Source organism: Alligator mississippiensis, chromosome 1 (genome assembly GCF_030867095.1).
Source record: "Alligator mississippiensis isolate rAllMis1 chromosome 1, rAllMis1, whole genome shotgun sequence".
NCBI lineage: Eukaryota > Metazoa > Chordata > Crocodylia > Alligatoridae > Alligator > Alligator mississippiensis.
In genome coordinates, this window is record NC_081824.1 from 60,209,372 (window position 1) to 60,223,925 (window position 14,554).

Sequence of the window (14,554 nt, forward strand, 5' to 3'; positions counted from 1 at the left end):
AGAGGGCCCATACTCACCCCACACTCCGAAATGTACAACCCTACCCTGTGTCATCCTGCCCCCCCCCCCAGCCTTATGCCTGCTAGCCCCCATCTTACACAAATTTCCCACCTGCCACTTCTTCTCCCCTCTCAGCCCTAAGTAACTAAAGGCTCTAGTGAGCCAGAAAGCCCCAATAAACAGTTCACTGTACCAAGCTGCAATCCCACTTAGGCTAAGTACAGACAGTCTAAAAGCCTGCGGTTGAATCAATTCGATCTTCACAGGTTAGTCCAAGCTGCATAAACTGAAGTGGCAAGCAAGTGAACAGACATTCACTTTTGGTTCTGGAAACACAGCCACATGCTTGCCATGGCTCAGGCCAGAAAGGGGGGGGGGGGGGGGGGGGACATGACACTAGACCACACCTCCCTGCCCAGCAGGAGCAGACAGCTTGGGCCTAGGCTAGGCTGCTCATGCTGTGGGGTGGAAGGGGGTGGTTTGTAGACAGGGTGCAAAGCATCCTGGGATGCTGGGGGCTGCAAGTTCACTTGAATCTGGAGGGGATCTGGGACAGAAGTTCAATAAATCATTTAACCTAAATCAGTTAAGTCTGATACTACATGCATCCAGATTTCTCTTAAATAAGTTTTGGCCATTTTGAAAGTGGTTTATGTGCATTGAACTTCTGTTGTTACAGATTTGAACCAGTTTCAATCACTTACGCTGGTTTGTGTGCAACTTCTTTCCCTAGCCTTATCAGGGATCCTGGCTTTCCCTGGAAAAAGTTAATAAAAACCCCCCAAAAACCCCAAAACAAATTATCTGATAAAAGCTCCAAAATCTGTGATAAATATTAAAGGTTCCCCACATTCCCATCCTCCTAGTGCCCTTCACTCCCCCCCCCAAAGCTTTCCCACCCTGCTCGTGCCCCTTGCCTCCCACCCACAGCCACCAGGGCTATGGGGCTAGAGACCCGGGTCTGCAGCCCCTTGGCCCCGACAGAAGGCAGCAGCTGTTGCAGCAGAAGCAACAGCAGCAGCAGTGAGATGTCTCCCCCACTGCTGCCACCTGCTGTGGGCTCAGGTGGGGGTGCCAGAGGGGGTCCCCCAGCCTTCTGAAAGCACCACTTACCTCACAGGCTCCAGGACCAAAGAGTAAGCTTGAGCTAAGCAGAGCCTTGGCTGATAGAGCCTCAGATCCTGCCTTTCCCACTCTGGGCAGGGCTGGGGGTTTCCTGCCCCTTCTGCGAACAGCTCTTACAGGCTGGAACTCAGCCAGCCTGCAGAGTTCTGCAAAAGGAGGAAATCTGCAGGTTTCCCTACTAAAAGAGAAAATCTGTTTTTTCCCCTCTGATAAAAACAGGGGAAATCTGTGGTTTTCTGTTTTTCCATAGGAAATGGAAAACCTGGATCCCTGCTCATTATACATCAGGTGGCAATGCTCCATATGCTGTCCAGCATTAACACTGAATGCAATTTCATTCAGGCAATGAATTTTGAAATGATCTCAGGACTTATATTCACTTTTATAAAAAGTTTTCTGCAATTTACAGACAGGCAACTTTAAGCTTTTTTTGGTTTTTTAAGCCAGACTATCCACAAGTTTATGGATAGTTGGAAAACTTGCCTGTTAGTTGCTGGTGCAGCACTAGGTTTTTGCTGAAGAGCCAGAGCTAGCTGAGCAGGTAAGGATGAGCAAGCTTCTGCCAGAAGTCTGTAATATATTGATAAGTTTTGTGGGGTGAAAACAAAATTATTACTTAAAGGGGAAACAAGGATCTGGTGCCTAGACTTATTGTCCTGCCGCACCAAGAAGTTCCTACTGCCTCACCTAAATTATTTCCCAGGATGCCACACTTCCTGGATACCTATACATATGTCCAACATGTTAACCGAGTCTGCTGGAGTGTGCTAATTACCACACTCTAGCAACCTCAGTGTCATGCGTATTCAGCATCCCCTTGCTTCAAAATGGCAGCAGGGGTACTTTAACTGAAGCTTATTGAACACGCTTTAAAGTGTCCCTGCTGCCATTTTGAAGCATGGGATGCTGAATCCATGAGATGTTGTGGATACTTGCATTAAAACAGCTTCCGAGAGTCTCTCTAATTGAAGCACCACCTCCCCCCATCAGAGCACATGTAAACGCACCCTATATTTACAGGAGTAATTGCTTTAGGTCAGCTATTACTAGAATAGTTTTCTTTTTTACATTCTGCCTTCTGAAAACAAAAAGGTGTGTATGTAAATTTGTGGGTATGAAACAAAACAATAAACCTGGCCCCAAAACTTGAAAACTTATTAAATTGAGCATAGATAAAATTACTGAAAGTTACCTTGTTTAGACATGTAGAACTGATGCTTCTGAACTACCTACACATGGCATTCTTCCTCAGTTTAGCCCCGATCACAAAATAAAGCTGTTGGTATGGAACATTTCCATAGCCACACACATATACTAGGAATGGATGCTTCAGAATAAAAAACATTTCTACCCAGAAGGGAAGGCAGAAAAAGACAGGCAAAACCAAAGTGTATCCTACGCTTGGTACACACATGTGCACTTTTAAATAGATAATGAAATCAAAGAGACTGGGGTTCAGGGGATGACCAAACAAGTCTGATTCCTCATTTAAAGACCCTTTCAAGGAGACCTGCTACACCACAGTAAGAGAGAGAGAGACTGATGCTAAACTTAATAAATTTAAGAGCTACTTTTAATTTGGGGAAAAAACACACACACACACGCCTTGCTGAGGAAGCAGTTTTTGAAAGCAGCCATCATAGCAATAAAATCTGGATGTTTTGTATTGGAAACAGAGGTTAAAAGGTTCACACACTATCACTTTGAGGTAATGTAAAGTTAACAATATTTTCCTCACTGTCAGAGTACCCTCCAGGCACATATTTGTTCAGGACCAACGCAACCTTACCTAGTCTCCAAGTCCTCTGAAGACAGCCCAGGCTTAACTCTCAATGCAAAATGGGAAGCCTCAGGCTCCTGCTCACTCAGACTTCTGGTGCCTCACCTTCCTTGACTCAAGGGGATAGCACCCAATTCTGCTCTGACAGAGGGGCTTCATCTTCTTTTCAGCAGGAAGGAGGGGGATGAGAAGGAACTGAACAGAGCCTGAGGTTCCAAGCAACACAGCAGACTGTTTCTTCATTAAGAGGCATTTAATGGGACATAGGCCACACAGCCAGAGGTTCTCTGCTTCTTCCAAAGGGGTTAAGCAGTCCCTGTCCCCAATCCTACCTGTAGAGCCCAGAGCACTACCAAAGATACTCAGGTGTTGTGTTTTCCATCTCTCTAGTTTCTCAAAATACCTTTACTTGTCTCAGCCCCTAGATCCTTCTAGTCAAGAGCTGCCAGGCTGCTCTTTTTTACCTGCTCTACCAATTTCATGTTTATTTCCTCTAGACATCTACTGGGTATCCCCACATCTTGCCTTCACTGATACATCAGACATCCAAGACTGTTGATGTTAAGAGGTGCAGCAGAAGGCACGTGCACAGCAGAAGCACAATTTCTGGGATTGGGCATCTGATCCCAGTCATGCCATTGACAGCAGGGAGCCCAGGACACAGGTTTGCACATGCTGGATGGGGAAAGCCAAATCAACTTGCTCTGGGTCTCGCCCCATCCCAGCTCCTACTTGGCCCAGCCACCCAAAGAGAGAGAAGGGGAGTGGGGGGGAAGGGTACTTACTGGTCCTTCTCTAGTAGATCAGGGTTCCCAAACCCCCCAGGTAGGACCCCCCCCTTGCCTGGGAGCAGTGCGGTGCCAGCAGCAGGCCCACTGCACATGCGCATAGTTTAAAAAGGGCCCACCAAAGGAAAAAAGCCTCAGTCGAGCTCCAGGAGCAGTGAGACACACACGGGTGCAAGCCCATTGTGTCCCAGCAGCCTGAAGCCCCCCAGTGACCCCCCAGCTGCCAAGAAGCACCCTACCAACCACCAGTACAGCCAAAGGTAAGCGGGGCCTGTGGTGGGAAGGACATAGCCCAGCTGAAGGGCAGGTGAGTGGAACCAAGGAGGGTCTTGCCCCACCTTGGCTCCTACTTCGCTCAGTCCCCCAGGGAGCCACGCGACCAGAGCTTCACAAACAGGACATGCAAACAAGAGCGCTCCTGGGCCCGGTGCGCGAGTTCTGCGCGAACTCCCACGCTGAGGGTGTGCGAGGGGGCCCGAGGCCCTGCCTGTGAGCCCTAGGGAGGGTAGTCCCATCAATAGCCGGCCTACCAGTGGCACGATGCAGATGGGCACACGCCTCACCCCAAGGGTCCCCTCGGGGTTTGAGGCCTCCCCATTTAGCATGTCAGAGGCCTCCACCCAGACGGAACCCATGGTTCCAGCCTCCATGCAGACAGAACCCCTGGCTCTCGGCTGCAGGGGCTGTGTGGCACATTTCCAGGCTCCTGGGACCAGGAGCGTGGCCACCTCCTCCCCTTGTGAGGTTTGCTCCACTTTGGAGTCTCCGGGGGCACCAGATAGAGGAGCTCCAGGCCAAAGTCCAAAGACTGTGTGCCATCAGGGATGGCGAGCAGGAAAAAAAACTCCTACTGCCAGGCCCTTCACCCCCTGGAGGCAGAGTGTAGACCAAGGTCACCTTCCAGGACAAGGGAGGACTTGGGCATCTCCCAGACTGTCCAGCCAGGGGGTTGGACCAAGGTGGTCAAGAGCCTCAAGGCCTACCACATCAAGGTCCCCTCCCCTCTGGGGCTTTGCAACAGGTACCAACCTCTTGTAGCCCCAGTTGAGCCAGCAGAGATGCCAGCTCCTGCAGGCAAGGGAGGATTCACCCACCCCTACTCTCCCTAAGATGAAATGCAGAGTGGTCATCATGGGAAACTCCCTCCTGAGAGGGCAATCTGCTGCCCCAACCCCCTAGCCTGGGAGGTCTGCTACTTCCTGGGGGCCTGCCTCCAGGACATAGCAGAGAGGATCTCAAAAGATTATCTGGCCCTCCAAACACTACCCTATGCTCCTTATCCATGTGGGCATGAATGACATGGCTCTGTGCAATCCCGACCAGGTCATGAGGGACTACAGGGCTCTGGGAGCAGGGCTTAGGGGGATGGGGGTGCAGGTGGTCTTTTCCTCATTCCTCCTGGTTGTGGGTCATGGGCTGAGGAGGGAGAGATGGGTCAAGGCAGTCGCCTAAAGACTGCGATGCTGGTGTCATTGTGAAGGCTTTGGCTTCCACGTTCAGTTTGCTCTTTGGTGATAGAGGCAGTGGTCTGCTAGAGAGAGACTGCCTCCAACTCACCCCACTGGGGAGGAGACTCTTCTCAGTCAGACTGGCTGACCTGCTCGACTGGGCTTTAAACTAAACCCACCAGGGGTTTTGGGGGGGGGGGGTGGGATTACCATCACTGCAAGCCTGCTGGGCAATCCTTGTAAATCCAGCAGGCTAAGGCACTTAAGGGAACCCACCCCTACTCCAGCCCTGGAACAATCTGTGGGGAAGGCAGGGGCCCCCAATGGGACACTTGCCTGCCAGTACACCAATGCCAGGAGCTTGGGGAATAAAACAGGAGGAACTGGTCCTCTTGCTAAACAAGAATGACTATGACCTCATAGGGATAACGGAGACCTAGCAGGACTCCGCCTATGACTGGGCAACAGGTATAGATGGCTATACCCTGTACAGGTGAGATTGTGTAGACAAAAGGGGTGGGGGTGTAGCTCTATGTCAAGGACAGCTACATGCCCCTGCAAATTGACATTGGCAGCCAGGACGGACACCTGGCATCCCTCTGGGTTAAAATACGTGGGGAATGTGGCACAGGGGACATCATGCTAAGAGTCACTACAGATCCCCGAACTAGAAACAAGAGCTGGACCAGGAATTTGCCAGGGAACTGACTGAGGCTGCATGCTCTTGGTGCATGGTTGTCACGGGAGACTTCAACTACCCGGACATCTCGTACGAAGAGCACTCAGCCAAATCAGATTGGTCCCAAAGCTTCCTTATGTGCATGGATGAGCTCTACCTGACCTCAAGAAGTCTACAGGCTGACGAGAGGTAAAGCGTTGCTCGACCTGGTACTGGCCAAAGGGGATGACCTAATCAGCGATTTAAGAATCGATGGGAAGCTGGGTGATGGTGACCACAAGCTGATCACCTTTACTATCCATCGCAAAGCTGGCAAGACAGTCAGCAATACAGAAGTCCTCAACTTCAGGAAAGCTGACTTCGACAAGCTCAGGAGGCTCATTGTCGAGGCCCTAAAGGGACCATGACTCAACAGGAAGAGGAATCCAAGAGGAGTGGTTGCTCCTCTAAGGGAGCAATCCTGACGGCACAAGGGATGGCCATCCCATCTTGGAGAAAGGGTAGCAAAAGGGCACAGCAGCCCCCTTGGCTCAGCAGGGAACTTGAGGACCTCCTATACCTCAAAAGGGAGGCTTATAAAGGATGGAAGACTGGTATTACCACCAAGAAGGAGTACTCAGCACTGGTCCAGACCTGCAGGGAGCAGATCAGGAAAGCTAAGGCTGCAACTGAGCTCCATCTGACTTCACATATCAAGGATAACAAAAAGTCCTTTTTCAGATATGTAGGGAGTCGGAAAAAAGCAAAGGTAATATTGGACCCCTGCTGAACCAAATGGGACAGCTGGTAACCAACACCCAGGAAAAGGCCAACCTGCTAAATGGGTACTTTGCATCGGTCTTTCATCAGTCTAATGGGACTGCCCTGCCTAGCAAGACGCAGGATGGCCAGGGTGAGGGCATATTTATACCCAGCACCGGTGCTGATCTAGTAAAGGATCACCTTGAGAGGCTGAACACCTTCAAGTCAGCTGGTCCTGACAGATTGCACTCTAGAGTACTCAAGGAGCTAGCAGGTGTCATAGCCAAACCATTGGCTAAAATACTCAAAAATTTGTGGCACTCAAGTGAAGTACCTGAGGACCGAAAGAAGGCCAATGTGGTACCCATCTTCAATAAGGGGTGGAAAGAAGATCCTGGTAATTACAGGCCAATCAGCTTGACCTCAATACCCAGTAAGGTTCTGGAGAAAGTTATCAAGGAGACCCTTCTGGATAAGCTGGCTGAGGGCCACATCCTGAGGGACAGCCAGCATGGGTGTGTTGCAGTTAGGTCTTGCCTGACAAAATCACCTGGACAAGGGAGAAGAGCTTGATGTCATATCTGGACTTTAAAAAAAGCCTTTGATCTGGTATCCCATGCCCTCCTCATGAAAAAATTGGCCAACTGTGGCCTCAGCTATACCACAGTCCAATGGCTGGGAAACTGGCTCTGAGGTCAGACCCAGAGAGTAGTGGTCAATGGTAGCGAATCATTAAGGTGCTCTGTGACCAGTGGTGTCCCCCAAGGCTCTGTCCTTGGACCAGTTCTCTTTAACATCTTTATCAATGATGTGGACATTGGTGTCAAAAGAGCATTGGCTAAGTTTGCCAATGACACTAAACTTTGGGGCACAGCGTCCACACCTGAGGACAGGCTAGTGATCCAGGCTGACTTGGATAAACTTAGCAAGTGGGAGGATATATTTGAGTATTGAACATCATCAGGTTTGCAAGGTACTCCACCTCGGGGGGGGGGGGGGGGGGGGGACCCGTAGCATAATTATAGGCTCAGCAGTGCTATGCTTGCTAGCACCACTGCTGAAAGAGAGACTTGGGGGTCATGATTGACCACAAGATGAACATGAGCCACCAATGTGATGGCGCAGCTGGTAAAGCAAACAAAACCCTGGCTTGCATCCATAGATGCTTCAAGTAAATCTCAGGATGTCATCCACCCACTGTACTAGGCCTTGGTGAGGCTGCAGCTGGAGTACTGCATTCAATTCTGGGCTCCACAATTGAAGAAGGATGTTGAGACGCTTGAGAGAGTCCAGGAGAGCCACGCACATGATTGAAGGGCAAGAGAATACGCTTTATGAGGACAGGCTGAGAGCCACGGGACTCTTCAGCCTGGAAAAGCATAGGCTCAGGGGGGACCTGGTGACTGCTTATAAGTACATAAGGGGTGTACATTAGGACCTGGGAGAAGGGGCGCTCTGGTGAACAGACAAAGGAAAAACAAGGACCGATGGTCATAAACTCCTCCAAGATGGTTTTAGACTGGACATAAATTTCTTTACTGTCTGAGCACCCAAGACCTGCAATAGGCTTCCTCCAGAAGTGGTGCAGGCACCTACTCTGGCCTTAATCAAGAAACACTTGGATACTTATCTTGCTGGGATCCTTTGACCCTAGCTGACTTCCAGCCCCCTGCCCCAGGGGCAGGACTTAATGATCTTCAAGGTCCCTTCCAGCCCCAACGTCTATGAAACCTATGACTCTCCTGGCCTAGTACCTACAAACCCCTAGGCCCCTATCTAGGCCCTGGGATAGCAGAACCTCTGCTTGATCCTGGGGCACAGTGAAAGTCTAAGACAAGTGTACACTGCAGAACCCTGCAATCTGCTTCTTAGCATCCCATGTTCCACATCAGAACCAGGGCTGTCCCCATCCCAATGCCAATGCTGACAATCAGCCGATTTTCAGCATGGACATGAAGATGCTACACATGCAAACTATGGTGCCATACAAACAAGCCAAACATACCATATTATATACAGTGTGTGGCTGGTTTGCTACTGTATGGTCCTCTAAAGGTCCATCTGGTCTCGACCTCCACAAACAGTCGGCCCTGGCATTTAATCCTTCATTCTCTGTGCACAGACTAATGAAGTTAACACATTGCACAATTAAGTTAACTACTTGAACAGTTAATGGGAATATCCATAAAACCCGTAGTCTGCCACACCTACCTCTACTCTTTGTGAAAGAAAATGTTTCTGTGGCTAGTGGGAAAAGATATCTCCAGAAAATTCTAAAATTGGTCAATTTTTCTAGTCAGATTATGACATAACTACAGAAAGGTCTGCCAAAATTGGGGTAAGGCTTCAGTGTTTCTTTCTGCGAGCTTAGGACTACGTAACATTTTTAAATGGCCATAAGTCTGTTTTTGCCAATTTTGATGAAGTTGAGAAATTAATTGCAAAGACTTGCAGAAATTTAAAAACCCAAAAGGTAGTGGAAGGTGGGGGTAGGGAGAAGGCATGGAAAAAATCCTCAAAACAGTTTACAGCTACTATAACCTAGGATAATGTTTGAAGAGAACAGATTTTTCTATTGTGCATAATTCTAGTGTTTTTCTGACTCATTGTGTAGACCTATAGCTATGCTTTTCAAAGTTAGATTACAATTTTGACTGGAACACCATGCAATCAGGCAATCCTGAATTGTGTAATAAAATGGATGGTACAGAATTTAATAGCATAAATTTTGTATTACTAGCTGCTATTTGCTTACACAAACATTCAGTTGCTGAAATAGTAAGTAAATTTCAGGTTTCAAGATTAAAGGGTATTGTTAATATGTACATATTAAAAGTAGGCCGAGATCTGCAAGTTAGGTACTTTAGCTATATAGCAAGCTGCGCTACAGGATTTCAAGTCTGACTGAAGAAGAAATGTTCTACAAATGGGAACTCAAACTGCTATCTTGGCTATATTTCTACCTTCAGAAAGTAAACTTATTGCAAACCAGTATACTAAAGCAGCTTGAGAAGATGCCCAGAATGCTGTTTTTCAGAAAAATGATAATTTCACTGCTTTCTTCACCCAAGTATAATATAACAGGTCTTGCATTGATACAGCATGCAAGGTAATGTCTTACCTTCAGGGGCAGCTGCATCACAGACTTTAGGCATGTATGTTGTAATGTTTCCCAGATGGCCATCAACAGTCATGTTACTCTGCATAAAGAATAAAGACAATATTAGAGAAGAATATTTTATACCAATATGCAGACTATTCCCTGTGATAATTCCTAAAGCACAGTTCTCCAAGAGCCAATTATTTTATCTTGATCCGGTTATTATTTGATATGCATTACATTTCACTTTATAAGGTTTTCCTTTTCTAGGAACAAGATAAGAAAACATTATTTTTACAGTACCCATGTAATCTGTTCATGTCATAGTAAATTATTATAAAATGATACCAAAGATACACATTAAGTGTTGCAAATTAATATCTTCATATAAAACTGCTCCAAAATGTTGTTTCATGTTACTTTAGTTGATTAAAAAAAAGTTAAGATGGTATATGAACAGAAATGGGGAAAAAAGTACAGTTGCATTAACTAAAGAATACTGATCACGCGATGGACTGCAAATTTTTCTAAACCAGATACCTGAAGGTAGTTTCCTCAATCTGTATCATCTGAGCACAATTTTTTTTCCCTCCCTCTCAGAACTGTTGATAACATACACCTCAGTCAGGCCTTTTTCTTTTTGAAGGAAGGGGCCTACATAAAGACTTGGGAGCTTAAATTCAGCTCTACACACTGAACAGACCTTTCAGGAATCACATCTGCTACTTAACAGAACCGTGAATCAATGGTATGTGCAATACAGAACTTAAGCAAACTATGCAACCAATACAAATTTATAGTAATAAAAGCACTGATGCATAAAAATAAAAATATTTACTATGAAAGATTACTACATTTCAGGCTCAGTCCTTTGAGATGCTTAAACTTATAATCTTTGAACTTCATTAAAAAACAACAAAAAAAAAATGCTGCACTACATTAGAGCAGAGGTCCTTGCCAATATAATTCAAAGCTATCTAACACTTCATTATTATTTATGGTCTACTGATTATTATAGAACCTTTCTTGTTAAAAACTATACACTTAACATTTCATCCCATTTGTTTGGTGTGGGGGAAAGGAGAAAAAGGGGGGGGGATGGAGATGGGGAGCAGGAATAAAGGAAGGAGAACAATGCACAATTTATTTATTTTCACACTTTTAGCATTTGGATCTGCTGAAAAGACAAAAATAACTCACAACAACAAAACTTCACTAATGCCCCTGGTGAATATCCCACAGATTAAGAAAAATCTCATCTCACATTTTTTTTCTAATTAGACAACCTCTACTTAATTTGGGATTAGTTATTTTTAATCCTTGAAATTTTTCTTCTCCATTTGCCATTTACTTTTTGCAAATATTTGCTGGCCCTCCCAAGAAAACTATTCATTAGTTAAGCTAAACAAATAGTTTTTTTCTTGACAACCAATATTTGTGCTTCACTGATGACTTATTGCTTTTCTATTAATTTGCTCTTATTTGTCAATATTTTACCGATAATAAAGATACCCAAAACCAATTGCAATATTCCAGCTCTGGAGGCACCAGATCAATAAATCTTCTGATGCCTCTCTGTATATAGCATAAAATTGCATTAGTTCTTTCCAGTGCCACACTACATCTCAGACACATCTAAATTGCTGCTTACTGATGTCACACTGGTTCTTGACACCAACTTGTCTTTTACCCACTAAAATGTTTCAATTTATTCCCCTTCCCCACCCCACCCCCCGGATCAAAATGTTTTGTATTTTTTGAATCAACTTAAATTTACCTATTTCCAGAACAAATATCCAATTACCCTAGCATTTTCACCACTATTTGAGTATCTGGATTGGCTTTTATAGCTAAAGTGAGCATGGCTTCTGGTTACTGGGAATGCCATAATTTCACCAAGAGGTGCTGTTTTGTTCTGGGCTTCGTAAGTGATGCAGTAAGCCCTTTACAGACTGTGCGAAGGCATCACCAAATCAGATGATTCAATGAAACCAACTACAGCCTGAGCATTCTCTCCAGCTGTTATATGCTTTAAGACTTTAGTCAGCATGTTCTTTGGGTGCATACTCCATCTCTTGCCTCCAGTTCTCACAGGGACTCAGACTTATGACACCCCCTGCTCTTCTATACATGTTATCTAACCAAGACATGATTTGGCTGAGGCTTAGTACAGACATTCTCCACTCCGCCCTCCTCCCCCTGCCCCCCAACCCTGAAATAATTGCTTGGTGACAGCAGCCAACAAAATCTGAACATGCCTAACAAAGATAATGCTCTCTGCCATCCCTAAATGCTCCTTAACACCTCCTTTCTTGATCACTGGCCACTATAAGCATCCTGTCCATCAGGCCTGTAACTAGAACATCTTTTGACTTGAATCTCCCAAATTTTCCCAATAAGCTAAGAAAATTGCACCACTTTTTATGCATTCCTCCGCTGCCTGCCTTATTTATTATTCCAGGAATTCTAGACTTTTGCTAACCCAAAAGGCAACAAACAATAATCAACAAATGATACATTATTGCAATAAGAGAATTGAGGGAAAAAATCATACCTCACTCTGTCAACTGATTAAAAAAAACATTATTTTTCTGTTGCTACAAACACAAGAAGGCCTCAAAGGCAAGCCATAGGTTAGACATCACAGCTACATTATAGCAACCTACTTGTCTTCACTTTAACCATCACTTAGGGCTTACCCCTCGTTTCCAAGCATCTTTTATTCAGTATTGAGATGCTGAATTTCTATATCAGCAGTCCATAATGCCAGCCTCCACTGCCAACTAATTAAAAATGTTCACATTTGAGGGGCTCCTCCCAAATATTTGCAAAGGCATTCAATTCTCCCTTTCAAATCCCTTTTAAAAATGCATTTACCATGAGCTGCACACACATGCACGCACACAGCGCTAGAAGGTAAAGACAAGAGAGGAGAACTTGGTTCTGCCTTTGCCACCATCCTCTTTCATCAGTTACTAAAACCCACTTCTGCAGTTCTTGCTAGTACTCACCAGAAGTGCGACATCCTTCACCAGCTAACAATAATTATTGTCATCATCATCATCATCAAAAAAACAATCACCCTATACACATTATATCCCAATCACTGTACCTGGCCCATTAATAATTCCACCTTCAATATCCCTTTCATTTGATTTTTCTTCCTCATTGATTCCCATATACACATGCCCTTCCCGAGCTAAGTCTGCAAGGACACTACCCCTTTTCCATACAAATTTTCCTGAACGTGTAGGTTTTAGTGTTCTAACACCAGGTGTTGATTTTTTTTTTTTTTTACTTTTGTTCAATCATAATTGTTTTTCTGTGTTCCACAAACTTATGCATTCTGCTTAAAAAAAATAAAGCATTTTCACATGGAAATGTCACCCCAATCTTAAGTTTCCTCACTAAAAAAAGTTCTCCTCCATTAACACATTAGGAAACAGAGATCATCTTGACTGTATTAGGAAGATTCTAGCTTGTTGTTCAGTGTGCAGTAGAACACCAGACAACTGCAGCCTAATAAACTGCAAGCTGCTTCTGCAGTAAAATTATTTCCTTGCAACTGATTCAAGAAAAGTTCAGGGCTAGCTTCTGCTGCAGAATCCTCACTAACTGTTACTCTAACCAACAGAGGCTCTCCTCTTACCTGTATCACTTAAAAGCTTGCAAAAATAAAATTTAACCCTGAACACCACAAAGTTAAAGATGCAACACAGAAACATGTAGGAGTAATGGTTACAGCAGTTACTGATCTACCATATTTTCACAGCTGCACAGGGGGTGCTCCCAAGTAACATGGCTGTTACATGCTCTGTGTTTTTACTGCTCCTTTGAAAACATACCCCAGTCTAGAACTGGATTTTCAGTTCATTACAGGATTCAAGAAAACAAACTAGTGTTCCACAAGGTCCATCTTTAGACTTTTTTTTAAATTGTGTAGTCTTTTAGTCTGTCTTCTCCAGTCTGCTCAAGGATATTTATACATCTCTACTTGAGTAATACGAATTTAGTCTTCATTTAGAAAAACAGCATTGAAAGCTTTTCAGCAGTAAAATCATATGTACATTTCCTTTCCTTCACCACTTGTCAAAAGGATCAATAAAGAAATAAAAAGTTGGAAGAGAAACATTTTTTGTTCATATCACTGGACTTAGGATCATAGAATAGGAGGTTGTTGCTCTGAAGATCTTATAATGCCAAAATGAAGACTAATCAAGTGGTTCAGGAAACTGAAATGTGTAAGTTGCAGTTAAACATAAGCTTATGTAGCACATAAGCGGGTGGGGGGGTGTTTTATATAATACTGTATATACTTACTGTAAACAGGTTTTTAATATTATATTAAAATTTATATAACAAATTAAAAACAGCTTTAAGTATATAAAGTAATGAAACTGAAAGCAAGCAATTCATTTTTAGGTAAGGGAGGAGAGTAAATCTATTGATGTAACTGTGCAGGCCAGGAGCAGTCCGAGGCCCTCGGGGGGGGGGGGGGGAGGGGAAGACAGGCAGCACGCTAGAATTAGGCACGGACGCTTAGCGGTTGATTTAAGATTTTACTTGCACCGAAGATGGTCGCGGTGTAGGCAGGAAAACTTGCTTGAGTTGCAGTTACAAAACAAAAACAAAACCAAAAACAAAACTCGAACCTGCAGGGTACGAGAGTACGTCGCAGGCGGTTTTCGGTAACGGGAAGATGCAAAACACGAGAGTACGTCGCAATGGGTTTTTGGCAACGGGAAGATAAACCTGCAGGACTCGAACCCGGACAGAGCTCTGGATTCACTCACGAAGTTTGCTAGGCTCCGTGGAACTTGCGCGCAGGGAAGGGTATGTCGAGGGATCAGGCAGCGACGGGGAGAGGCTGATCAGACCCCTATAGCCTTCTCA

At 45.1% G+C, this 14,554-nt stretch overlaps 1 protein-coding gene across 1 annotated transcript in view; it reads right to left on the minus strand.

Annotated features, from left to right (window-relative positions):
* LMBRD1 (LMBR1 domain containing 1) overlaps positions 1 to 14,554 on the minus strand; it is a 233,313-nt gene that overhangs the window by 37,344 nt on the left and 181,415 nt on the right. Inside the window, exon 14 of the mRNA XM_006263155.3 lies at positions 9,683 to 9,761. Coding sequence (XP_006263217.1) covers positions 9,683 to 9,761 — 79 coding nt within the window. The remainder of the gene's footprint in view (positions 1 to 9,682; positions 9,762 to 14,554) is intronic.